Here is a 27,984-nt window from a genome sequence, read left to right as displayed (position 1 = left end):
GCAGACACCTTACCTCTAGCGCCTTAACCAAGCCAGTTTTACTACTATACATTTATAATATAGTTTATTTCAAATTCTATTTTTGTACAGTGCTATCCACTCGTTATTTTGTTTTCCTTTGATGTTCTTACTCACATATTGTTTTATAGTTTAAAATTTTAATTGAACAAATTATTTAATTTAATCACCATAAGGTAGTTATAAAGGTTCTCATGATTGAGTTTCAGTCATACAATTCCTTCATCCATGCACATTTCCATCACTGTTGTTCCCAGTTTCCCTCCTACTTTTCCCCTTCCCATCTCTATGGAAGACATTTTTCTTCTTTCTTCCTTTTATCCTTTTAGACACGGTGGTTTGCAATGATGTTACTGACAGAGTATCATGAATATCACTTTACCTACTTTCAGCATCCAGTTCTTGTCCAGAGTGGACATTTCCAACAATCATTGTCATAGTGGTCCCTTCTCGTCCCTAATTCCATTCCTCCGCTATTTATTCACAATAGTCAGAAACTGGAAACAATCAAGAACCGAAATCAGGTGAGTGGATAAAACAAACAAAAACTATTGCAGTAGAGGACCAGAATGATAGGACAGTGGACAGGGCGTTTGCCTTGCTCGCAGCCAGACCCGGGTTCAATCCCTGGCATCATATATGGTCCCCCAGGCATGCCTCGTGTAACTTCTGAGCATAGAGCCAGGAGTATCCCGAAAGCCACTGACTGTGGCCCAAAAGCCAAAACCAAAACTGAACCAAAACAAAAAACTATTGCAGCTGTTAGGAAAATGAAGTCATTAAATTTGCTTTTGCATGAATGAATGGAGAGTATCAGTCTGAGTAATATAAGTCAGAGAGAGAGGGATAAAGATAGAAATATCACATTTATTTGTGGGATATTAAAAAAAAGATAGAATTTGGGGATGAAGTGAAAACAGCAGGAACAGCATTTGCCTTACACACAGCTGGCACTGGGTTCAATCCCCAACATTCTATATTGGTTCCCCAAGCACAGGAATGAGCCTCTGATCCCCAAGCCAGGAGTAACCTAAGTGCCTCTGGGTCTGGCCTCGAAACCCAAAACAGACAAGTATACTTTGTCTCTGTTTGGGGGATATATATGGTAGTATCTACACTCAGGTATTACTCCTGGCTGGCTCAGGGACCATATATGACTGTGACTGAACTCAGGTTTGCTGTACTATACGATATTGATGGTATTTTAAATCAGATTAGTAAAAAATAAAGGAAAATATATTTAACTTTCTCCTTGATTTGTTTTACTTTTAATCTGCGATAAGAATCATGATATTAAAATATGGACATCAGTGATTAATACTTTTGGGGAGGTGGGCCACATTCAGAGGCGCTCAGGGGTTACATCCTGGCTCTGCACTCAGAAATCACTCCTGAAAGGCTCAGGAGACCCTATCGGATGCCAGGGATTGAACCCGGGTCAACTGCGTGCAACACAAATGCCTTTCCACTGTTTAATACTTTAATATTATAGTTTAGGTTAAGTGTTCATATTCACAAGCTGGTATTCAATTACCTCATCTTAATAATACCCAAGTGCTTATTCATAGAAGGAATATTTGATCTTTTCATCTCCTTACCTTGATGCTATTTGTACTCTAGTACCCAGGATTTAGTATCAACTGATATTTTCTATACTCTGTTCTATTTCCTTACACATTACAGATACGTTAAATCATCTGGTGTTTGTCCTCCCTCAGACTTATTATACTCAGCATTGAAACCCATCAGTTCGATCCAAGTTGTAGAGAACTGTATGATTTCATATTTTTCAGATGGTTGCATAGTATTCATTGTGTACATCTACCAGAACTTTTCCTTTTTTGTGGAACATTTTTTTTTCTCATATTCAATCTACAATACTAGCACTTTGCTTTTTGTGTGTTTTAGGAGTAGATGCCAAGAAGTGACTCACTAGGCCATTTGAGAGATCTAGTCTTAGTTTTTTGAAACATTTCCAGAGGCTGAATCAGACATTTCTACCAGCAGTGAATGGACATTCCTTATTAATCATTATTAATATTGGTTGTTTCTAGTATTTGAAATATGTGCCACTTCACTAGTGGCATGCATACACCTTGTTGAGTAAGTTTTCTCAAATAACAATTATTCTAAGAATAAACTCACATTTAGTGACTCATTTGCACATTTTGCAAAGGAAATTTTAAAGTGATAAAATGGCCAATCAACACAGGTTAACTTTCAGTCTTTCAAATAGAGAAAAGGAGGCCATATTCTTGTTTTTTTGTTTTGTTTTGTTTTTTTTGGCCACACCCGGTGATGCTCAGGGGTTACTCCTGGCTATGCACTCAGAAATCGCTCCTGGCTTGGGGGACCATATGGGACGCAGTGGGATCGAACCTTATTCCTCCTAGGCTAGCGCATGCAAGGCAGATGCCTTACGGCTTGTGCCACAGCTCTGGCCCCTAATTTTGACTTTTTAAAGGGTCTTCCTTACAATTTTATGTACTAGAGGATATTCCCACAAACAGTACACAAGATTTTATTTTCTCACCCTCAACAACATTGTTAACTTTTGTCTTCTTGATTATTTACATTCAAATAAGCCAAGTGATAGATTACATGACTGTAACTGACATTTCCTTGACAAGTTATTAGACTTTCCCAATATATCCTTTGAATATTTAGTATCTTTCTGGAAAAATATTAACTTCAATTCAAGGACACATCTACATGAGTTATGCCATGAGTCAAGTGGGATTCTTCCTTGGGATGCACAGATTATCAACATACATAAACCTATAAATGTAATAATAACATTAATAAAAATAAAAATTGAAAGCATATGACCTCAATAAAGAATAAGCATTTGTAAACAATAAACAAAATGTATCATTCTTCACGATGAAAAACTTAACTAATTGGGTTTAGAAGGAAGATACTTTTCAAAAGAACAAAGAGTAGAAAGAAAAAACAATCCTTAGATCCTGAGAACAGTATGGTGGTTATCATATAACAGTAATTGAGGGTTAGTATGTAATAAATAAGGAATACCAGTTTTATATTTTGGAAAGAATCTAGACTTTGGTGATTATCAGATTGTAGTGTCATAATAGTTGAAATATCAAACAGCATACTCAAAACATTTTTTCAGAAAGTAACAAACAGGGCTGGAGAGAGAGCACAGAAGTAAAGCATTTGTCTTGCATGCAGTTGACCCAGGATGGACCCGGGTTCGAATTCCAGCATCCCATATGGTCCCCTGAGTTTGTCAGTGGAAATTTCTGAGCACAGAGCCAGGAATAATTCCTGAGTATAATCAAATTTGAAGATTCACAATTCAAACTATTTCTTTATGAACCTGATATAGTTATGCTTCTAAGTCATTAGGTTGTATTAGAATTTTCACTGAAAATACAAATAAATAACATTATTTAGATGGAACTGATGTCTGGGCTCAGCTAAAATGGAAAAGGAATAAACAACTCACAATACTATCTGATTTCACTCCCATTTGGTACATAGAGAAAAATACTTTAATAAACATCAAATTTTTGGACAATAAGACCAATGATTACCAGAAAAGAGTAAGTTGGAGGTTGAGAGAGAGCTCAAAACAGAGCAAAGGAGATGCACCTATTGCTATTTGGGGGTGGGGGGGTTGGGTCACACCTGGTGACACTCAGGCATTATTCCTGGTTCTGTGCTCGGAAATCACCCCTGGCAGGCTCAGGGAACCATATGAGATGCCGGGATTTGAACCACCGTCCTTCTTAGGTTGGCTGCTTGCAAGGCAAATGACCTACTGCTGTGCTATCTCTCCAGTGCCCACCTGTTGCTTTTTAATGACAAACACCCCCAAAGCTTGTTACTGTAACTTCAAAAAATATGAAAAAATGTATTACCAATTATGCTTCTGATAATTTGTTTTTGATTGTGTGGTGTGGAGAATGAAACAATGATTTCACACATGTGAAGTAGCCTCTGCCACTGACTTCTGTCTTCCTGATTCATAAAAGTCTGTTTCAGCTCGGTCTCAGTACCCCAGAGGAAGGTAGTTTTCTTGTATAGCCTTATATTTTTAAAAGCTTATTTTTTTTTTGGAATGTAATTTCTGTTATATTTAATGAATCTAATTCTAATACTTAGCCTTTGTTAATTTTTTTAAAATTACTTTTGCCTGTGTGTATCTGTGTTCCACAGCATTAACATCTTAAAAATACTTTGTATTTAAAAATAGGCCCAAAGGGCCTGGGCTATGACTTAGCAGTAAAGCACTTGCTCACATGTATGAGGCCCTGGGTTTGATTCTTAGCATCACCAAAAATATAAATTTAAAACAATTAAAATAATTAAATCCTGATGAAGTTTCAGGCTTTCATTTTCATTTTTTAATTTTATGTATAGTCTTCACATTTCTATGTCTACATATTGACAGTAGTTTAAGTATACTTTATATCATAAAATAGCTTTTATTTCATTTCAAAGGCTTCCCCAGTAGTCCTTGGAGCAAATAGGGTGGCTACTCCTGGTGCTACTGAGCCAAGCTGTGTAGACCAGTCATTAGTGCCCAGCCTGATGAAGTGGTGTTCCTAAATATTGAAAAAGGTATGACTGATTAATGTAACTGGTTATACTCCAGTTTATAGATATTGTTGATACCTGAGTCAAACAATGAACATCAAAGCCTAGATTATGCATATAAACTATCATTTTGGTAACTTTCATCATAACAATTACTTCTCCATAAAGACTCAAGAAAATTAGATTTTCAAAGAAAACAAGATGTTGCATATAAACAGAAAAAGATCATGTCCCACCTATCATAATATGAACCTCAATGTGTAGCTAGACATGTGCTTCAAGTAGCTAATTTAGCTGACCAGCACTCATTAGTTGTGATGGTTGGACAATCTAAGGACAGCCTGCAAAAAATTGAGTCCTGGAAAAAGCCTAAGGCACTGAGGATATGACCATTCTGCGTGAAAGGAAGGTTGTACAATGCATCTAATTTGCGAGACCCTAGCCAGGTGAAAATAAAGATGCTTGGCCAATTACCTGTGTAAGTTCTCTATTACCTTAAACATGGAATACACAACAATTCCTCCCACTTCATCCCCTCAAACAGCCAATTTGGACTATAAAGGCAGGCCAAATTTAAATTTTGGAGAAATAATTTTTAAAACAAAATGAAATATAAATAAAATGCATTTATTTACAAATATATGTTTTAACTACATTATTACTTTAATTTTATATCTATATAATATAAAATAATGCTGCATATTAATCAATAACAAGTGGTAATAGAGCATATCAATTAACTTTCAGGATTGAGTTTAAATAGGAGAAAAAACTGAATATGCACATGGGTATCATTATTGGAAGACCTTAAGTGCTTCCAAACAACAGAAATGCTGGTCATCTCTCTTTTTCAATTGTAACACTGGGAAGAATATTTTCAGGGGATAAAACTTACAAGCTAAATTAAAATGCACTTTACTCATTGCCAAGTCACACCAGCAAGAATAATGTGATCACAGTAGTTGGAACATTTTTGATTTATAACTAGACTCTTCTCTACTTATAAGGCTGCAGACTAGGAGGCAGAACAATGAATCACTACAATTGACTATCAGGGAAATGTCAAAGATTAAGGAAGGGCAGAAGAAAAGAAAGGAATACACATTTCATTCTAAGAAACATACATCAATTAATGAGAAGATATCACTAGGACATAAATCTAATGCTAGAGAAATAATATTTAAAATTTTAAATAGAACTTTAATGCTTAAATTTCTTGGGTAGAAAAGTTGTTAGCCCAAAAGCTTTGATAACTATATCAATTCTTAATTTAGCTATCACACTGTTGAACCTTTACATACTAAGAGATTGTAAAATCAAATTAAACTTGAGATAAATTAGAAATCTAAACCAATCATTAAATGGATCAAGCTTTAACAAAAATGAACACAAAGTTTAATCGATTCTTTGCCAATACAAAAATAATCATCCACAGAACGTTTATTTGCTGTTTAAATTACTTCATAATTTCATGTACCATGAACAGAAAATATAAATTTACCCCATACACAGTAAAAGCAAACAAGTGCAATCTTTAAAACATTAAAAGTCATAAACAAATCTGTACAACAGATAAATAAACGTATACCTCTAACTGCCTGGAACAACAACAAAAAAAAAAAACAAAACCAAATACATGTATTGCCCCAAATCACCAGTTTACCTAAAATTCTACTATGGTCAACATCACAATCATAACAACCTGAATCTTTATTATACTACACAAGTTTATATTGATAAATATTTTTTTAAAAATAGGAGGGATTAACAAGAAGTACCAAAACAGTTATAAAGAGCTTTCCAAACATTGGAAATAATATAAAAATTAATCAGGGGAAAGCATATTAAATGGATTTATAGGGTAACTGATATTTTCCAGTAAAGATTAAGAAAAGGAAACAAGTGAATGCTTACATTAGAAAGAAAATTTGGCTTTTCTGAAAAGAAATATGAACAATGACAAAACTCTATTATGAAGTCTAGAATAATTCCATGAGAAAATGTACAAGGCAGGCTTATATACATTAAAACCATATGTGGAAGAAAAATCAAGTCCGGAAACTTATAACATCAGAACACGAATATATATAAATTAAAGGCAAACTGTTTAGCATTCCACATCATTGCACATATGATAAGAAAACAACACTGTAATCACTCTTGAGTAAGAAAATTTTCAATGAAAAAATTCCATGATGAATATAGTTGTAGACAATCTTATTACCACAAATTTAGTAAATATCAAAACACTCAGTAGTGTCACTAAACTAATCAAATTATCAGAACTTTTCACTGGAAAGGTAATTATTTTCCTGCCATCTTCTATTAACTCAAAAGCATTTGTAGATGGAAAGACAGGTAGAAAAGACTTCACATGCAATCCTATGCAATGCACTCTGCTTCATCAAAACTTTTTAGTATGTCACATTGGATATTACATTTCTAATATATACAACCACACATGTTAACAAATGTTAATGAGCAGTCTTCTTGCCACATACATTTTTATTTACATATGCATTTATATCCCCAGATGCTTTCTCTTCTAAGCACATGGAGCCGGAAGAGTTTCTTTGTAATGGACATTAGGAACCTTAATGTCTTGATTTGTCTTGAATGGAAGATAAGATGAGGAGTCCACAAAAAAATAGAGCTACACATGCTAACCTTTTTAGCAGAGATGAGTTATCTTTAGGAATAATAATCTGAGCAAGATCATTTGTGATCTGAGAAATTTCATGGGCCACACAAACAAATATGAAAGTGCTGACGATGATGTTGAGCATTGGATTTCCAGGGATGAGGACCAAGATACCTCTTGTGTCTGCTGCCAGCCATATATGATACTGACAAATAAATAGCTAGGAAAAAAATATTTAAAGTTAGTTTGTCAATAAAGATATCAATTTTTTTTCTGATTTAAACATTTGCCAGTGTAACTATACTAGAAGACTTTTGCCTTGCACACAGCTGACCCGGGTTCAATCCCTGGCACCTCATAAGATCTTTAGGTTATCCTCATGTATGCTCTCAAAGGGCAGCTATAAATGTACTGAATTAAATTACCAAGTTTCAAAATTATGTTCCACCTGTTCTGCAACAATCTATATTAATTGACAACATGAATTCATTTGAATGTGATAAAAATATGATTCTTCCATCACATTAATTTAAAAATATTGAAGAGTAGGAAAGCACTTATGCTGTATCAATAAATATGAGACAATGAAAAGAAAATCTGTGTGTGAAGGGGGATGGTTTGTCTACATCCTGAGGTGTCCAGGGTTTACTCCTACCTGGTCAGACTTGAGGGAACATATGGGGTACAGGGAATTGAACCTGGGTCTGCCAAGTGCAAATCAAGCACCTTACCTGCTTGCTGTTTTATATCTCTGGCCCAACGGTCTCCAGAATTTGTATATTTTCAACAGAAACACCAAATAGTACACTGATATGACTAAATTTGATAAAACTTCTCATACTCCAAATACTAAGGTAAAATAGCTCTAATTTTGGTCACTGCAATCCTACTTAGCCATTCATTCTCAAGACTTTTCATTCTAATGGGTCCCTTATATTTTAAAAGAAAATAATATATATATTCCTGGTTCTGCACTCAGGGATCACCCCTGGTGTAATCTGAGGTACCATCTGGACACCTGAGATTGAACCCATGTGAGGAGCATACAAGGCAAGTATCTTACTCACTGATAGCCTAAGAACTCACTCTAAAAGTTTTCTCATGAGTCTACTATAAATCCTACTGTTTCAAGATATTATATTTCAAATAATAAAGTTCATAGACTTAGATTTTGTAGCTCACATCAAAATGATTTTAGATGATTTTTATTAGGTCTACATGTAGTTTGTAGTGAATTTTAAAGCTTTCCCCAAATTTCTATTCAAAGTGAATTTTATTATCAGCATCAATAAGCCGAATTCCAGTAATATAGCTAATTATGAAGATAAACAATACAAATCAAAAGCCCCTCAGTTTGGTTTTATTCACATATACATAAATCCCACTTATATCTAGTTTATTTTTATCCTGATCTCAACATTTTAGGTGTACTTGAAAACTTGAGATAACATACATTTTTTTTGACAGGGCCACACTGGCAATGCTCAGATTTAATCCTGGTTCTACACTCAGGAATTACTCCTGGCAGTGCCTGAGTGACCGCATGGTGTGCCAGGGATTGAATGACATGCAAGACAAGCATTCTTCCCACTGTTCTATCACTCTAGCTGCAGTATGAAAATATTTTTGAAATGATCTATACCTACTTATTTAAAGTGTATAAAATGATTTAAGATTAAAAAAAAAAAGCTCAAAAGTTATCTATACCTAGTTTTTTTAGTGTTATTTCAAAGGTGCAATTTCAAAGTCTTTTTGTTATAAGTACTGAATTTTTCCACTTACAATTTTATAAATTCCTTACAGAAGATAGCTTTGTTCTAAAAAATATGTTATATTTGCACACAAACATACCATATCATACTCAGTTATGTAAGGTAAAGAAAAGCATGAATGTACCAACCTCTAATGAAATTTTTCCAAACCAAGCGAAAAATGAGCTGTAAACTGAGCGAGCATATCCAGGAATATTCCTTATTAGGATGAAGGCTAAAATCTAAAGAAGATGGTAAAAACAAATATTAATACCTGTTTACTTTTAAAAAGCATTTTGTATGATACTTTAAGTGATATATTTTTATGTTCTTGAACCTAATATATACACAATGACTTTTTTTTCAATAGATATAAGAGAGTGGCCTCTTAGCCTTTGATATTTATGGAGGATTGACTTTAGAATACCACTCATTCTTCTTTTCCCTACTTGCCTCCATTCCCCTAACTCTTAGCATCAGAAAAATAAGAATAGTTTAAAGCAAATCACTTTCCTTCTTTCCTTTAGTACACTAGGTCTCCAGACTTGTTGTATATCTTAGTAAACAATATGTTAAAGGAAACAGAAAATCAAAGAAATAACATCAATGGAGAAGACAACAGTAGTATGGCTAGTTACTCTATTAGTGTAGAAATAATAAAAATTCCAATAATTTATTCATAATTTTTAACTTTTTTGAGTACTGTGTAAGCACTTAACACATATTACAGCTAACAACCCATATACAGATCTATAGCTGGGTAGGCAAACAGGCAACAGATCAAGACTGAAAGATTGACATAAGCTTTCTGCTGGGTCAGGGTGGGAAAATACTTCTAGGTTTTTTTTTTGTTGTTGTTGATTTTTTTTGTTGTTGTTGTTGGTTTTGATTTGGTTTGGGGCCACACCTGGCTGTGCTCAGGAATTATTCCTGACTGCACTCAGAAATCATTCTGGCAGGATCGGAGGGATTACATGGGATGCTAGATCTAACCCAGGTCAGCTGTTTGAAAAGCAAACACCCTACTCACTGTATTATAGTTCTGGCCCCTAGGGGTTTTGGGGGATGGGGGGTGGACAGAGTCACACCTAGCAGTGTTCAGAGGCTATTCCTTGTCCTATGTTTAAAAGTCAACCCCTGTGATACTATTCCATGGTCAGTGTGATGCAAAGCAAACACTTTAATTTCCTGTACTATCTTTCTAAGATCCCCCTAAATATTTTTCCTATAGTTCAGAAACATGGTTATTATAGTGTTAACATTTATAGTATTGATATGCAATGTCACTGCAGCCCCCATACACCAAAGTATTCACTTTTACAATTTCTCCCTAGTCTGCTGCTTAATTTCCTCCCACCTTTCCCCACCATTTGGTAATCTGAGTTTTATAATCCAAGACCAAGAGTCTGTCACTCTTCCCACTTCACATTCCTCATTTGCCTTTCTCTATACCACTGATCACTGAGATCATCCTAATAGTCCTCCCTTTGATTTATACATGATCCAGTTCTATTCACATTACCAGATTTCATCTTTCCTTACAGTATGTAGTATTCCACTGTGCACATATACTACAACTTGATTATCTATTCATCTGTGTTGAACAATTGGGTTATTTTCATATCTTGCAATCATACTAAATGCTCCAATGAACTAAATTAATGTTTTGGGGGTTATAGGATAAATGGCAAGAAGTGGAACATTTGGGTCATTTGGGAGCTCTAGTCTTACTTTTTCTAAGAAACCTCGACGTTTTTCACAGAGGCTATTCCAGACAACATACCCACCAATAGTGTATGAGGGTTCATTTTCACCACATCCCAGCCAATACTAGTTATTTCTAGCCTTTTTGATGTAGGCCATTCTCATGAGAATGAGATGATGACTCACTTTTGATGTGCACCTCCATGAAGTGAGGATGAACACCTTTTAATATGCCTACTAATACCCATATGCCTATCTTCTTTGGGGGAAGTGATAACTTATTTCCTCTACCCATTTTTCATGGAATTACTGAATTTTTTGTTGATGAATTTTGTGAATGTTTTATATATCGTGGCTATAAGCCCTTATCTGATACACTGTATGCAAATACTTCTGAACAAGATAGTATGAATCTTGCATATGCTTAAAAACTTAAAGTACTCTGAGGCTATATAATTCTAACAACTTATCTAATTATATTATATATTCACATAATCACAATAATTTATTCTTTCCTTCACATGCACACACCCCCTCCAATCATCATTGGGTTCCAAGAATAGGAGTGAAATGTTGTAAGGATAATTCTGTAACCTGTAGCATTTGAGATCTGTGATGTCTGAGGCTACCAGGATATTCCCTGGCATACATCTGAAAGGAGGCCAAGAAAATAAGTAGCTGTCAATAAAGTGAGTACTTGTTTCAGTTTGTGCTAGGATCCATCCTTCTGCAATGAAGATGCTGAGGCCCTACCAAAAAGAAACACCTAAAAACTAACTAGAGAAGAACGAATCTATAGGGCGAGAGATGTGGCAAAGCAGAAGACAAGTCTAGCATATGTGAGACCCTGTGTTCAATCACCAGCAATTATTCATATGCCATATTATATGTAAATATATATGGTAATGACAAGGAGGAAAGGTAAAAAAGGTTTAGGAATGCTTATGTTAGGGTTACATTATGAACAGTTACTGTGTTTTTTTCTTAAATTTCCTTATGTAATGTTTTCTATTTATGCACTAAGATGTAACATTTATAATGTGAATTACAAAAATACAAATATACTTAATGCTAAGCACCACTGTTATCTAAAGTAATTATAATATAATACATTATGTGAATACAATATATATAATATTTAAAATTTCATCATTGTGTTTGGAGTTTCTTAGGGGCCACTGACAACAAAGTCTTAAGAAAAATATTTCATTCTATAGAGGTTAAGAAAACCTATAAGGGGGCTGGAGTGATAGTACAGTGGTAGGGCGTTTGCCTTGCACACGGCTAAGGATGGACTCGAATTCGATCCTAAGCATCCCATATGTTCCCCTGAGCCAGGAGTGATTTTTGAGCACAGAGCTAGGAGTAACAACAACTGTGTGCCACCAGGTGTGGCCCTTGACACCTAAGAGAAGACTGGTCAAAAATTCTCCTTGCTTTTATCAGGGAGATGTTTCAGGTTCCAGCTTAGATACTTTCTCTAAGATTCCTAATATATGAATAAGATGGCTAGTAAAGTTTCATGTTTTCAAAGCACCTTATAATCATCACCACAATAATTACAATGTCATACGTTCTAAGGACAGAATCTCTACAAAATGTCAGTTTGATCTGAAGTTCCAAGACTCTTCCGGAATTCCTATCACTACCACACTACTCTAAATCCTAGCTATTACAGTCTTAGTGTCCTTCTAATTTCCGTGAATATGCCATGTCCTTTTACAATGCAGTGCTTATCTTGTATCTCTCTATCCTTGCTTAAAATTTTTTCAACAGAATCCTTACTAACCCATAAATACTTGACCTCAATATGATCATATCTCCTTATTATAATTCTCTTGTAAAATTATGTACTCCTATGCAAAAATATAGGGTGATTTATATATGGTGACTACCTATAATAGAAGAATAAAGTCTCTAAGATGGTAATATTTATGCTTGATTTGATCTATGAGCATATTATCAAGATCATAGTACTTATCAAATACTATTTTACTGAATAAAAAATGTGCTAGATGAATGAGTTTACTGATCTATTATATCTTTATTAGCCTGTAAGCTCCATGAAGACAGGAAATTTTAATGGAACATAGTACTAAACACATGGTAGACACTTACTCTGACTAAATATGCTTAGACATGATTAAATGTTATTAGATAAACAAAGAAAAGTAAATATAAAAATTAATTTTTTTTTTTGGTTTTTTGGGCCATACCCATTTGATGCTCAGGGGTTACTCCTGGCTAAGCATTCAGAAATCGCCCCTGGCTTGGGGGGACCATATGGGACGCCGGGGGATCGAACCACGGTCCTTCCTTGGCTAGTGCTTGCAAGGCAGACACCTTACTTCTAGCACCACCTCACCGGCCTCGAAATTAATATTTTCTAAGTGTTTATAAAGTGAGTTTCCATAAGTTTAACATAACAATTCTTTAAGAGATTTTAAAATCCCTATAACAACAGAGAAAGGTAAGGCTTAAATTGTTTAATATACAATCCCTTTTCCTGAAGACATCTCAATTTTTCTGTCTCAGAAGGGTGGTTTTTTTCTATCAAAAATTAAGAAGAAACTATTTTTCAATTGAAGTTAATTACCTGCACCACAGAAACAGATGGGTGAAGTTCATTGCACTCTGCTTTGTTTTTACAACTGCTAGCCCAGATGGAGTAAGTCTGAAACAAAAAACAAACACAAATATATATGGATAAATTGTGTAAAGTTATGCCTTGAAGCAACAATTCTCAGAATTATAAAATTTTCTTCATTTTAAATGTCATATTTTGTTATAGTATTTTAAAAGCAACACAAAAACTACCTATCTATGTTTTCATAAATTGTTTTGTTGTCTTCAAATACCCAAATATAAGAAAGCGCACAGAGAGCTAGGAGTTGGAGTTAGTTCAATGAATTGGAGTGTATACTGCAAGGTTAATCCCCTACATTTCAAGGTCCCATGCACCTAGAGAAGAGGAGCATATTCTACAGGAGTGACCACAGCTGAAGAAGCAAGGAGAGGGAGCGGAGGGAAGGGGAAAGAAGGATCTGGAGTAGATGGGAGGGAAAGAGAAGGAGGAGGAGAAAGGTCGGAGCAATAGCACAGCAGTAGGGCATTTGCCTTGCATGTGGTCAACCCAGGATGAATCTGGGTTCGATCCCCAGCATCCCACATGGTCTCTTGAGCATGTGAGGAGTGATTTCTGAGCACAGAGCTGGGAATAACCCCTGAGCACCACCGGGTATGACCCAAAAACCAGGAAAAGAAAAGGAGGAGAAGGAGGAGGAGGAGGAGGAGGAGAAGAAAGAGGAGGAGGAGGAGAAGGAAGGAAGGAAAGGCTAGGAGAGGGAGAAGAGGAGAGGAGAAAAGTGGAGAGGGGAGGAGAGGGAAAGGGAGGGGAGGAGTGGAAAGGAACATTGGTCTGTTTACAAGAAATAACTCAAGAGGCAGTCCTGGTTCTTCACATCAATTTTTTTCACCCAAATTGCAACCTTTATAATTCCTGTTTAACTGAGGCCCAAATTATTCTTCATATTTATTCTCTTTAAAATTTATTTTCAATTAGAAAAGTAGAGAAAAAATTAAGCAAAGAAATATTTATTTTATATAACTGATTATATCCTCTCAATATAAATTTTCTAATTAAATTAAAATTAATTAAAATCCAGGAAATTTAGAAGATTGAATTGTGAAACTTACCAAGAAAGAAACCACTGAAATAAACAACAAAAAATTTGAAATTTTGTTTGAAAAAAGAGGTTCTCCCTTTCCTTCAGAAAGCACTTGACGCTTTTGTAATGACAGGTAAATAAAAGCAAACAACATTCCGTAAAAGACTACCTAAAAAATAATAAGAAAAAAAAATTTAAACATCTGAGTTTTGGTCAATAGCAAAAATATTTGGCAACCTAGTAAATATGTATAAAACTAAGTAGATAAAAGCTTAAAGAATCACAATTTCTATGAAGGATTTAAACTTCAAAAGTAGAAATTCAAGCAATGGAATAAATGTGATAACTGTTTGGGATCATTAACACTAGCTAAGCAACTTCTTAAGTAATAGCATAAGATAAGAAAGTCAATTTTTAGCAGTTTCAATGCAGCCAGTAAAGAAATAAAGCCATTTAAAAATAATAAAAAAAATGTAAGCAATGATAAAACTTAAACAACCAAAATTAAACATTCTGCACTGGTACTTTGAAATAACATAAACAACAATAACCACTAAAAGCATACTTTTAAAAAGACTAAGCTCCACTGGAACCACCATTGATAAACTTTCCCTTTCAGTTCAAAAAAGGTAAGATTAGACAACATAAACTTTTACTCTCTTCACTCGTCCTCTCTCCCACTTTCTCTACCCTGTTTTCTTTCTTTCTTTCTTTATTTTTTTTTGCTGCTTGGAACTGAACCTAGGCATATTAGTTTTTTTTTTAAAACAAAGACCTAACATGAAGTTTCAGGTCTAGGAGATATTCTAATGAGGAAGCTGGAGATTGAAAATAAAATTATTTGAAGATAGTAATAGACGTAACACAGTAGTAGAGTACATTCTACTACATGTGCAAAGAGGGTCCAGGATTGATCCTCCTTTATTCACACCTTCCTCAACCCTCACCAAACACATACAATTATTTACCAAGATTTTAATAAAACGTATTTGTTTATGATTTTGAAATGCAATGCAACACATTCAAAAGCGCACTTACTTTTTTTAAATTTTTTTTATTGTACTTTAATATTTTTGTTTCTTTTTGTTTTGGGGTCACACCCAGCAGTGCTTAGGGGACCATATGGGATGCCGGGATTTGAACCACCATCCTTCTGCATGAAAGGCAAACGCCTTACCTCCATGCTATCTCTCCGGCCCCAAAAGTGCACTTTCTATTTAAAAGTAGAAGTGGTATTAAGCTGACACTAAGAAAACATTGGCTGAATGAAAAAAATATGGTTAAAAGATGGGCAAAAATATAAAGAGAGAGCATAATGTGTATTCAGGGACTATTATCTACTAAATTCTATCCTACATGTTATACATTGCCTTGGCCAAATGAATCTTAACCATTTTTTAGGACTAAAATCATGAGATTATCTGACACTGCTCTTTTCTTTGCAAACTTCTACCACAAAATTCATATTGCATAACAGTGCCCATTAAAATAATAACTAGGCTTAAAACTTGGTTGCAAGGTTCAGAAATTTAATGATATACTTTCTCTAAAATATTTCTTATATCAGTAATATTGAGAGTACATACTGTGCTTGAAGAAATATTGTATTAAATGGCTAAGTCTAAATTATGACTCAAAAGAGGTGACTTTATAGATATTTTACAGATCTGATACATTTTATAGATCTGATACTGATACACATCAGTACCCCCTTTTTTTGGTTTTTGTTTTTTGGGCCACAAATGATGACCCTCGGGGGTTACTCCTGGCTGTGTGCTCAGAAAATGCTCCTGACTTGGGGACTATATATGATGCCTGGGGACGGAACCACGGTCCGCCATGGGTCAGCAAAGTGCAAGGCAAATGCTCTTACACAGTTGCGCCATTGCTCCGGCCACCATCAGTACCCTTTTTTTTTTTTTCCAATTTAAAAAGGTTTCTGATAACTAAGAAACTATCGAAAACTGTTTTTGATTGACTAAAATTAAAATTTCCAAATAATTTTTAAAGTATATTTTGAAATGGCAAAAGATCACAAGGTAAATACATACGTAACGGTCTAACCTCCATCGGAACCACCATTCATATACATTCCCTTTTAGTTCAAAACACTTGGACAGTGGCCAAAGAGAAAAGATCTTCTCAAATGCACCCTGAGAAAAGGAATCCAGAAAATAACTTAAGACAATATAAATCAATGCTAGATTTGCATTGCTGTAAGCTGTAATCTTCTAAAGTTAGGGTGATGTTCAAAGTTTTTAAACCCTATTATATTTGAAATGATGATTTTATTTGAAATTCATTAGGTAATAAATTACAAATGGCTAATAGTAACAAAACTTGTGTTACTTCCCCTGTATATGAAATCTATTGACTGCAAAATTAAATAAAAACTTATCAATAGAATTATCTCATTAAAAATGTTAATGTAGTACACTAGAGTTAATATTTACTGGTCAAAAAACAAAAACAAAATAATAAGCCAGTAAGATGTCAATAACCTAACATATAGCTTTATCCATTCCCCTAAAGAAAATTTACGATTTTACTCTGGTCAAATTAGTGCTTAATATCCTCTTATTAATCTTGCAATTCTAGAAAATCTAGGCATGAAGGACACAATCTTGGATATATTCTTGTAACTTAAAGAAGTCTTTCAAAGGAGAGAACAAAACCTTGATATCTAGACTGAAGAAATAACAACAAATTCTATTATAAGAAAATCTATTAAGGGACCAGTGAGACAGTTTAGCAGGTAGGGCACTTACTCTACACAAAGTTGACCCTTGTTCATTCCCCTGGCACTCCATATGGTCACCAAAACCCACATGAGTGATCCTTACAGAACCAGAGTTAAACTCAGTTCAGCTCTAATCCAAGCTCAGGTGTGGCCAAAAAAAGGTGTTTTGAAGCCAGAGTGACAGTACAGCGGTGAGGGCATTTGCCTTGCATGTGGCTGATCTGTATCTCCAGTATCCAGTACCCCATACAGTAACCTAGCTCTGCCAAGAGTAATTCCTAAATTCAGAGCCAGGAGTAACCCCTAAGTACTGCTGGATGTGGCCCCTACAAAAGATGTATTTTTAGATCTAATACTAGCTTAAAGAAGCTAGTAATGCAAAGAAAATAAAAATAAAATGTTACATTTATGGTCATACAAAATCCTTATATCAAAACAACTTTATTTTAATAGAATGTGATATTTTCCATTTAATCACAGAATTTAAAATTTGCATAGCTTATTAAAATAGATCCTATCAAAATCTAGGCAACTGAAATGTGATAGGACTTATAATGTACTTATCAAATATAAACTATGAAAATAGGTATGTATTTCTAGGGGAGATAATTCATTCATATTCCATAATATGATACCTATATGAAAATATGACATAAAAGATATGTGTCAGATAAATGTGTTTATAACAATAATTATTAAGTAAAATTAATTTTTTTTGTTTTGTTTTGGGATCATAGTTGGCAGTGCTCAGGTGACAGGGATTGAACCCTGGTCATTTGTGTGAAGGCAAGTACCTTACTTGTTCTACTATCTCTCTACCCCCCCCCATTAATTTTCTATAGAATCAATAAAAAGGTATTTATTGAAGATCTATTTGTAAAAGACAATGTGCTATACTGGGTATACATTTTCCTCTTGTTTAGTGATCAACTAGAAAAAAATTGGAAAAAACTCTTACTCTCTCTATAAACTTCTGGTCTGCTTTCCTTTCTCTCCCTCCAATAATCAGAGTATTGGAAATCTTAACAACTTTGCAGTACTTTTTTGCATTTACTTGACTACTTCTTCATACATTTGTCAATAGTTACTTTGTTATTTTATTTAGCTTCTCTAAAAAAAAATACTTGCAGTCAAGTAGAAATACAAATTCTTTTTATATTTCTAAGTATGAAATAAATATAAATGCCCTAAAATGGCTTTACAGAATTATACACATAGACACAGATACACACAAACACACAGAAAATGCTAATATTTCACCTGACAGTCAGCAACAAGACAGACTTTTAGAAACAGGAGTAAATTACAAAGTAGTCACAACTATAGATGTTAAAATTAAAATATTCATCATAAATAGTATCTGCCCAAATAATATGTTGCTTGATAAATCTGACCAGCAGGTAGCAGTTTACAACCTTGTTAAAATAACTGAGAAAATCTCAAACATCCTAACAAGGGATAAAAGGTTAAAAAGGAAAATGGCCAAAAATTTTATAAAATTAAACACACTACATGATATATACAAACCCGTTTGCTAAAGTTGGTTTTACTAACTGCCAAATTTTATTCTATGCAGTAATGGAAAAATCAAATAACACTTTGATACAATGAATAATGCACAAACCAAGTTGCAAATTCTGTCAAGAGAATTTTGATCTCCACTTAGAGAAGTGTCTTATATAAGGCGTTCAATAAATGTTTGATTGATCAAAGTCAAGGGAAATGGATTTTGAACAATTGCCAGAGGAAGAGCTTTAAGTCACTCTTACAATAAAAACAGTGGTAACAAAAGTAGATAGGTCTCAAAAGAACTACAACGAGTAGTCAACTGCAGAGTGACACTTTTATTACAGTCATTAAAAAATGACACTAAAAAGGAGCTCTGACTCTTCTCACATACTTTAAGACTTGAACTTTGAAATAAAATAGAACAAAATGTAAACCAAAAAGACTGTACAAACCTGAGAATATGCCAAAAAACATATACATAACAGCAAGAAGGCTAGTTTCAACAGTAAGCCAAAATGCCAGAAACAATTTCCTAAGAGAGAAAATATTTAATTTACTAAGAAATGTAAATTTACAGTCATAAACATACCAATTACTCTAATGTATTTCTATCCGGCATAATTATTATAATAATTTAAGACTGCTTACTTGATATATACAAATACAACTAATATAAATGACAAAGAAAACCAAAATTGTTATGTAAGTGTGGAAGATTCGTGCTAAGAAAGAGACTAAAACATATATCTGACGCTGTTGAACCACTGTAAATATATTTCAAACATCTCTTAGCTTCAGTTATACTAATTCAGGTTATATGTTTTATGTATCATATAGGTTATAAAGAAATTTGAAAGAGTTTAGTCTCTTTAAAAAAGTATTCATATTAAAGATAAGTTTGTGAAGCTGCTTAAAAAAATAACATTTTAAGGATAAAACTTAAGGACTCACAATAAAACTGAGCCATAATATGTGTCTTATGATGTGTATATTTAAAATTATGTATTTAAATTTTATACATATAAATTATTCATTTGATTAGTATGCTATGTATGTATAAAGAAATTATAAAGAACTCAGTAACACTAAAGGACTTGATTAAAAGCTAGAACTCAACTCCCCCTGAAAAAGTATTTGCTATTATAATAGAAGTCCACAAAAACTACTCTTTAATCTATATTTGGCTGAATAAAGTTAAATACATTAAAATACTTTCCATAAGGAGAAATTTTGTATTTCAATAAGATCTTGAGGAGGGAAGCTCTGAGACAGATCAGTGCAATTACAAGGAACTTTCTACATAAATTTTGAAAATGACAACTGTTTGGGAACCTTATATATAAAAACAAGTTGACACAATTTAAAGCACCAGGTCAAAAAAATTATATTAATTCTGTCTTAATTTCTTTGCCATAAAAAGGCTTTTGGCAAATTCATGTTTACTCAAAAAGAAATCAAATACAGCAGAGTTGACAATATAAAAGCAGGATAAAAGTCACTAGCCCAGACTGGCTTTCCGTACACTCTTATACTCTTCACTTTTGCTCTGTCCAAGATAGTTCAAGGATTGCTATATAAGTTAGTATGTAAAATGGTTTTGAAATTAAATTTTAAAAAGGTAAAATACACATGAAATAAATGTAAATTATTATTTGGCACTGTTATATTGAACTACTTAGCTGCTACTTTCTAGAAATGTTTTAAGAACAAATGTTATTACATATAAAATGATGCTATCTATCTCAATAATAGCCTTTAGCAGCAAAAAAGAAATATTGTACATTAAATGAATGTGTTTTTTAACATTAGAATGAGAATAACTTACCGTTTGCTTTTTTTTGAATTATTTGTGGCCAAAGTGCCAAAGTAACATATATGACCATGAACCATACAGTGACCAATGGGACAAAGTAATAGAATTGATAAGGCCGATCCATCACAATACATAATACCACTACCAGGAAATTGAGACGAAACAAGACCTATAAAAGGAGAAAAAAATATTTTCAATTCAGGTATGTATGAAAAAGCAAAGACAGGTTTTCTCTTAACATAGTATAAAGTTTACTTAAGAAAAAAGTATTATACAGGTATATTTTACTAATCCCTTAAAATTACATTTGCTCCATAATCATTATGCGGAGTTAAATATAAAATATTTATGTATTATATTAAATCACAGCAAAACCAGCCTGAGCTGTCCTCTGAGTACAAATGTGATCTTGTGGAATGCAAATAAAGAGATATAAACCTCTTTCCTTGGTTTAAACTACAGTTTATAAACAGAGATTAGATTACTTTGATAAAAGGTATCCATTTCATATCTATCTGATGTTTATTTACCCCATCTGGGATTAAACTGAGAGTTATCATAAATACAAAATAAATTACTCAAATTAGAAAATATCTTTGAGACATCTATAACAGTTTTCACATATCAGTTTGATGTCATTCAATAAAACAAAAAAATTTGAACTGATTGATTTAGAGCTACACCACTTACTATGTATCCACCGGCAAATTATTAAACCACTCTGGACCTGTTTCTTTGTAAACATGAAGATTGTGATCTTCAGGGCTGTAATGAGGGGCAAGTAAAATAATGTCCAGAAAGTGCCTGGCTTAAGGTACAAACTTAATAAATATTAGCCTTCTTCTAATAAAGAGAAAACACACCATATAATATAGTCCTGGGCAAAATTCTATTGTTTCTATATTTCAGCAATGTAGTCCCTTGTGTAGCAGTGTTTTTATTACATATTCATCTCAATTATGTTTCCCTTCCATGAGTCTGAATTATTTATTTCAAGTTATTAAACACAGAATATAGAAATAGAAAAACATTAAAGTGCTACTTCATAAATTAAAATTATTCAGTCATATTTATATTTTCTTGATAGTTAGACACAAAAGCATCTTGTAAGGAAAGAAAAAGTACAGTGGCCAGGGCACTTGCCTTGCATGCAGCTGACCGAGGTTAGAACCTAAGCACAGCTTACACTCCCCCATTCCCATGCTCCCGCAGGAGTGATCAGTAAATGCAGAGCCAGAGCAAGCTCTAAGAACCACTACATGTGGCAAAAATAAGAAAAAAAAAGAAATGCATTCCTACCTGACATACTCTGTGGATTCCAAAGTCTCCTTTGATCCAGAAATATGAGAAATGTCCATACCCAGTCTGAAATAAATATGCAGCAACTAGCACTCGAATGTGCATGTACACAGGCAAAAACTGTCAACAAAAATAAATAAATAAATGTTGGCACTGGGTATAGCTTGCTTTATTATAACTAGTCCTTTAACCAAGAGACTAAATCATTCTCTTTGTTGTTGTTTGTTTTTTAGGCCCCACCTAGGGACGCTCAGGGGTTACTCCTTGCTATGTGCTCAGAAATCTCTCCTGGCTTGGGGTAAAGTGGCTAGGGTGATCTTGGTGACCCCTCCACTGCTAAAATGGAGTAGCAGTAGGGTAAGTATTGCTGGCAGGCCCACGACCACTGAAAAGGAGTATTCTAGTTCCAGAATTCCAATCTCTCCTTTCAGACAAAAGATATTTCTCCTTCCTCTGATTTTCTATGATGCCAATATTCTGTATGTTAGGCTTTTTAATTTACTGCTCTTGAGCAACATTTTTAAAAAATGTCTTATTTCATCATAAGAAATGTATAAGGGGTGAAAATATTAGAATTACAGGAATGAAGGTGGGAATATACTAAAGATGTATCCCATCTAATACTCTGTTCTTTATTCTAAAACATTCCCTAAGTATTTGTGGCAGCATCTTTTAACAACAGAAAACAAACTTCCCAAAGCAATATATTCCATTTTCAGATTGTCATTATTAACAAAGATTTTAGGGTTTTCTTTTCTTTTAATTTTAAGGTTTATTTTAATAAAAAGTTGAAGCCAAAAAGTAGGTCATTTCCTTTATACCAGGCTGACCAAGGCTTGATCCCTGTCACCCTATATGGTCCCCTGAGCCTAATCAGGAATGATCCCTGAGTACAGCCAGAAATAAGCCTTGAACACTAAAACATAAAGAAAGGTGTGGGCCCAAAACACAAAAGAAAAAAAAAAAAACCTAACTTTTAGCAAGTCTTTTAGTTCTGTGAAACAGAAATAAAACATCATAGAGAAAACTGACTGGGGAGGGGGGCCTGATTGATTGATTGATCCCACAATCACAATCAACACCTGGGTCTGGGCCTCGCAGATTGCAAAGTATACACTCTGACTGAAAGAGAGCTACATTCCTAGCTCCAGATTAAGGTTTCTATGGGATGACCTTTAGCAGGTGGACCTGATGATTTGGTGCCTGGGAATACAGTGCTGCTTGGCCCTTTGGACTCAGGAATCACCAGGGCCACAATCTGTACTGTGTAGTGGGAAGGGGGCAGCAAGTGAATGATACCACACTCTAAAAATTTTACAAAGTAACTCCTATAACTTCCATAACCATACAAATTATATAACTCATTATTATAACTCCAATTGTTACAGTAATGAACTTCATGGTTTTTGTTTGTTTGCTTTTTTCTGGTTTTTGATTACGGGGCCACCCCAGGCAGTCTTCAGGATTACTCCTGATATCTGGGACTCAAAACATGGGCTATCTGTATACAAAGCATAATCTCCAGCTTATTGAGCTATCTCTCTTCAGTCTTCATCTTGACTTAAAATTCTGTATTAAAGAAACTTCAATCAAGGGTCATAGTTTGCTTTTGATTTTTATTCCTCTTAGGTTTCTTTTTTTTTTTTTTTTTTTTTTGGTTTTTGGGCCACACTCGGCGATGCTCAGGGGTTACTCCTGGCTGTCTGCTCAGAAATAGCTCCTGGCAGGCACGGGGGACCATATGGGACACCGGGATTCCAACCAACCACCTTTGGTCCTGGATCGGCTGCTTGCAAGGCAAACGCCGCTGTGCTATCTCTCCGGGCCCTTAGGTTTCTTTTAACCCACATTTCTTGTCTTTTTTTTATACATCAAGAGTTATTACAATAGAATTTTAGTACTAAAAATAAATTTGAAAAAACGATGTGGTTCTATGCTATATGGTGGACCCCAAATTTCAACAGACGTCAGTACAGTCTCTACAATAAAATTAATTTAAAATATATATTTGGAATTCCAACTTTATTAGAATGAATAGCTAAACTGACTTCCTGTTCTAATATTTTCCTAATCCTACACGTTTCCACTCAAGACTTTTTATTCAGGTACCTTTATGAAAGCTATTTAAAATTATCAAAGGGAGGAAATGCACAACAGAACAACACCTTTTATTACATATACTTAAACTGAAATTATCTATTAATTTCTCAGTATTCTATCTACGCTTATAGGAATGATTTAAAAGAAAGTTCATACGAACAATATAATCTGTGAGTATTGTACATCTGGATTAAGTAAATTGGCAATTTTTAATACTGTATATTTTAGTATGAAAATGGCACAGCTCAGAGTTGACATATTTTACTTATAAACTGTGAGTACTGTACATCTGGATTAAGTAAACTGGCAATTTTTAATACTGTTTATATTTTAGTATGAAAATGGCACAGCTCAGAGTTGACATAGTTTACTTAAATAAGATGCCATTATTAACATAATTATAGCAATGAAAATTTAATAAGGGTAATTCCTGAAATATCTGAAAATTTTGTTCCCAACCATGTTATTGCCTATGCTAACACATTGCTAGAGTAGAAGTAGGTAATTTTTGATCACAAATAAAATTGGAATTTGTCCATTAATCATAACAAATCATCTGGTTATAAAAAGTATGTTTTTTAATTTAGGATGTAGTGGGGGTGTCATCTAAGATTTACTAGGACAGTAGTTTGGCAAATTACTAAAGGAGAATGCCAAATTGTATACATCCTATTAAAATTCAAATCCTCTCCAAAATCACTGACTTTGAACGTAATCTGCCATTCTTTTATTTTTTTTTACAGTAGTATTACCCTTTATATGTCATAATTGTGTCTCAACAAAAATAAAACTCCTTCCCCCTCAATTTAACATTTACTCATGTCAGAGATACTTCCAAGACTCAGAATATATCTTCACATACTGTTTAAAGAGAATCTTCCAAATTCATCCCCAAAATTATGAGCTGGACTTAGAAAATAAGACTTAATATATCTTCATCTCTCTTTACCTCAGATCCCTTTTACTTTCTTGGCTCTCCCAGAACTACTTGAGTTCTCTACATCTCAGCTTCACTATCATAGAAATTTTACTGCTGCTATAAATTATTCATATCATAGTCATATAATTTCATTGAAATTATAATTCATTTCTCTACCTTCTGGCCTTCAAATGGATCATTCATAAAATAAGCAATTTTGAGGAATAAGGTTATTTTTAAATAATAAGCAATATCTGAAATAAACCCATTATTATTTACCTTCTTAACTACTATTATGGAAATTTCAAAATAATCCTTCCTGAGCAATACTCCTTTTTTCATCTCAATTGGTCATTGATTCAAATGCTGTTTACAGAAATAAGCTATATGTTAGCGAAGATAGCAGTTAAATAGTTTCTAAAATATAAATTTCTTGAGATTTCAAGAACATATTTTATAGAAATCAGTTTGCATCTTCAGTATAAAAACATGTGTAAATGTAGTCATTAAATACTACCTACATTCAACATGAAAAGCTTGGTTTAAACTGTTTTAGTATATATTTTCTCTAAGTGAGCATCTTAGAGATTTTTCAAATGTGAAGAATTTTGCTACACTTGTCAGATTCAAAATATTTTCACAGCATGGGAATCTATCTTTTAAGATACTTCAGGAAAAGAAAAAATAATTTTGTCCCAGTACAGAGGAAGTGCCCTCCATCTAATGGAAAAAACAAGAAGTATTGCAAAGTATTGTATACCCTTCACAGTCCAAAACTATCAGTTTTCTCAACTCTGGGGCAAGACAGATCTATTTTTTTTAAACTTTAAGGTATAAAAATGATTAAATTTCCTAAGATATATCAAGGGACAGAATATAAAACATTCTCATCTAATTTTATTTCTTTAGATAGTAACTAGTCTTTTAAATCCTTTGCAGTAAAGTCATGTATAAAATATCTTGATAATTTTATAGGTGGTCAACAAGATAACATGAAATACTAACCTATAAATTTTTTCTAAAATTAAAGCTAATAAAAATTATATTATGTTTTTTTAAAAATTTTGCTTTTAAAGTTATATAGTGTCAAAGAATCTAATGGTAAAAAAAAAATGTAAAGGCAAAGATTGCATAAGAAATAGGGATTCTTCATGGTAAAGAACACAAGAATTGGTGCCCAGAATTGGTGTTCTTATATTTTCTGAACTTAAATTTAAAATACTTACTGTACTTGCTCCAGAGATATGATAAATCAAAATTACAAGTTGCATCCAGCCTTTCCATTCATCTGTCTGTTCTCTATTTAATACTTTAGTCTGTGTGAAAGAAACAAAATCTATTTTGAAATTCATCATAAAGCTATTATTTAGACAGTATATTAAGTATGTCGACATTTTTTTCTTATGATAAAAAGTTAATACTTCTGCAAAAATAATCTTGGGAGAAAAGCAATGAAAGACTGTCATTTATTTATTGATCAAGGATTTAATAAAACTAAAATATGGTTCAAAAACTATTATAAACATAGCACACCTTTATGTTAAGATTATATTACTATGACAAATAATATGAAATGATATAAATATTGAAATTTTATAATTTTTAAAGAAAAAATCTTAGAAAAGATGTTATCCTATCAAACTTCAGTGTGAAAAACGTTTACTAGGTTTAATTTTCCTAGTAAATTCTCTCACTGGCAATGAAGAACTGGTTAATATCCTCATGTAAGAGTTTATTTCTTAAATAGAATTAAAATAAAGCATGCCTTTAGAGAAGTTCTTCAAATATTCTAACTGCAGCACTGCTAAATAAAAATAGGAGATTCAGATTACAAGTAGAACCAACATTATATAAGTTCTAACATATAGCTGTATGACTATGTAATACATAAGATACAGTTGTATAGGCACTAAAATATTTTTTACATTATAAAAAAATCATGTTTGAAGATCATCATAAGTTAAAAACTTTTTCCACTCTGAAACAGGAAAAATAACGGTCAGCACATCTTTTTCATAAGCCTTTATTTCTCAACTTTTCACTAGTCTTAAAACCTCAAAGAAGTTAAACTTTAACTTCTTCCAAACTGTTTTAAACAATTAATAAGAATTCAGAATCCACTAAGTGAAGTTCAACTGTAATATTCCATTTTCCCCTTCTGTATAAGTGTTTGTATATTCTGGCATTATAAATATTTTTAATGTAGAGGCTATAATGAGATAAAAGGCATAACATTAACTAAAATGAAAATAGCTCTTACCTCTTTAGTATTTTCATTGTAAAAAACTCCTAAAACCAAGATGTAGATAATTGGAATAAAGAAAGTTGAATGTGTGTAAAATTTATTTTCCTTCATAAATAGATTTGCACGGTCACACATGTAGAAATAAGCCATAATCAGGCCAAGTTTGCAGAGAGATTGTAATAGTATTTCTAGTGGAGACGTGGGAGTATTTATAATATTTTTCTTTTCCTCTCCACTTTCTAAATCGGTGCAAGGTTTATTCTTCCGATAAGTATTACGATGTACTGTATAAAAAACTAAGTACCCGATAATAGATAAACTGAAAAAACAAGCAGCTAGTTTCTGTATGAGAGTAAGAGGAGGCCGAGGTTGACAACAGGAACCATCTACAGGCTTCAAAATCTTATTGCAATACACGTTCATGAGAATCATTGCACTCTGTGAACAAATCAAGTTATTTGGTTATTAACTTGTCAGTAATATATTCTGCATTAGATTTTCTCCTGTGAATACTATTGACTTTTCAGCACTGAAACCAAAATGCATTTGTACTTTGCCTACCATTTTCCAAACACTCATGCAGATAGAAATACTTTAATCTATAAAAGCTTGTTCAGGGTCTTTTAAAGTTCTTAATTTTCAGTATAATGAAAATTCATTACCTACTGTGACCCAGAACACATAAACAGGAAACATCACCTGTTCTTACCAATTGGAATACATTCTGCAAAATTCTATTCTACAATTAAAACAAAGTAAAACACTGATTTTTATGGCTGTTACTGGGTTGCACACTTTAGTTAAAGTACTAACAGGGACCAAATAGAAATAGTACATAGGTTCTTGCCTTGCATTAGCCAACCCAGGTTCAATCACTGACCCGATATATGTTATCTAGAACATCAGGAATGTTCTTTGAGCATAAAGCAGGAAGTAAGCACTAAACACAGTCAAGTGTGAGCACCCTGCCATCCCTCACCCCCCCCCCCAAAGTACTGATTGATGCCAAAAGTT

The 27,984-nt window shown here is 33.4% G+C and overlaps 1 protein-coding gene across 1 annotated transcript in view; it reads right to left on the bottom strand.

The window, feature by feature from the left end:
* Positions 1 to 5,953: 5,953 nt before the first annotated feature.
* CASD1 (CAS1 domain containing 1) overlaps positions 5,954 to 27,984 on the bottom strand; it is a 46,272-nt gene continuing 24,241 nt past the window's right edge. Inside the window, exons 9-18 of the mRNA XM_049784557.1 lie at positions 26,986 to 27,408; positions 25,952 to 26,041; positions 21,707 to 21,826; positions 20,420 to 20,576; positions 19,047 to 19,126; positions 16,397 to 16,498; positions 14,374 to 14,514; positions 13,274 to 13,351; positions 9,123 to 9,215; positions 5,954 to 7,442 (exon numbers count right to left, since the gene is read on the bottom strand). Of these exons, the coding sequence (XP_049640514.1) occupies positions 7,176 to 7,442; positions 9,123 to 9,215; positions 13,274 to 13,351; positions 14,374 to 14,514; positions 16,397 to 16,498; positions 19,047 to 19,126; positions 20,420 to 20,576; positions 21,707 to 21,826; positions 25,952 to 26,041; positions 26,986 to 27,408 (1,551 nt within the window). The 3' untranslated portion in view covers positions 5,954 to 7,175. The remainder of the gene's footprint in view (positions 7,443 to 9,122; positions 9,216 to 13,273; positions 13,352 to 14,373; positions 14,515 to 16,396; positions 16,499 to 19,046; positions 19,127 to 20,419; positions 20,577 to 21,706; positions 21,827 to 25,951; positions 26,042 to 26,985; positions 27,409 to 27,984) is intronic.

This window comes from Suncus etruscus, chromosome 1 (genome assembly GCF_024139225.1).
Source record: "Suncus etruscus isolate mSunEtr1 chromosome 1, mSunEtr1.pri.cur, whole genome shotgun sequence".
Lineage (NCBI taxonomy): Eukaryota > Metazoa > Chordata > Mammalia > Eulipotyphla > Soricidae > Suncus > Suncus etruscus.
This window is presented reverse-complemented; position numbering and strand designations above follow the sequence as displayed.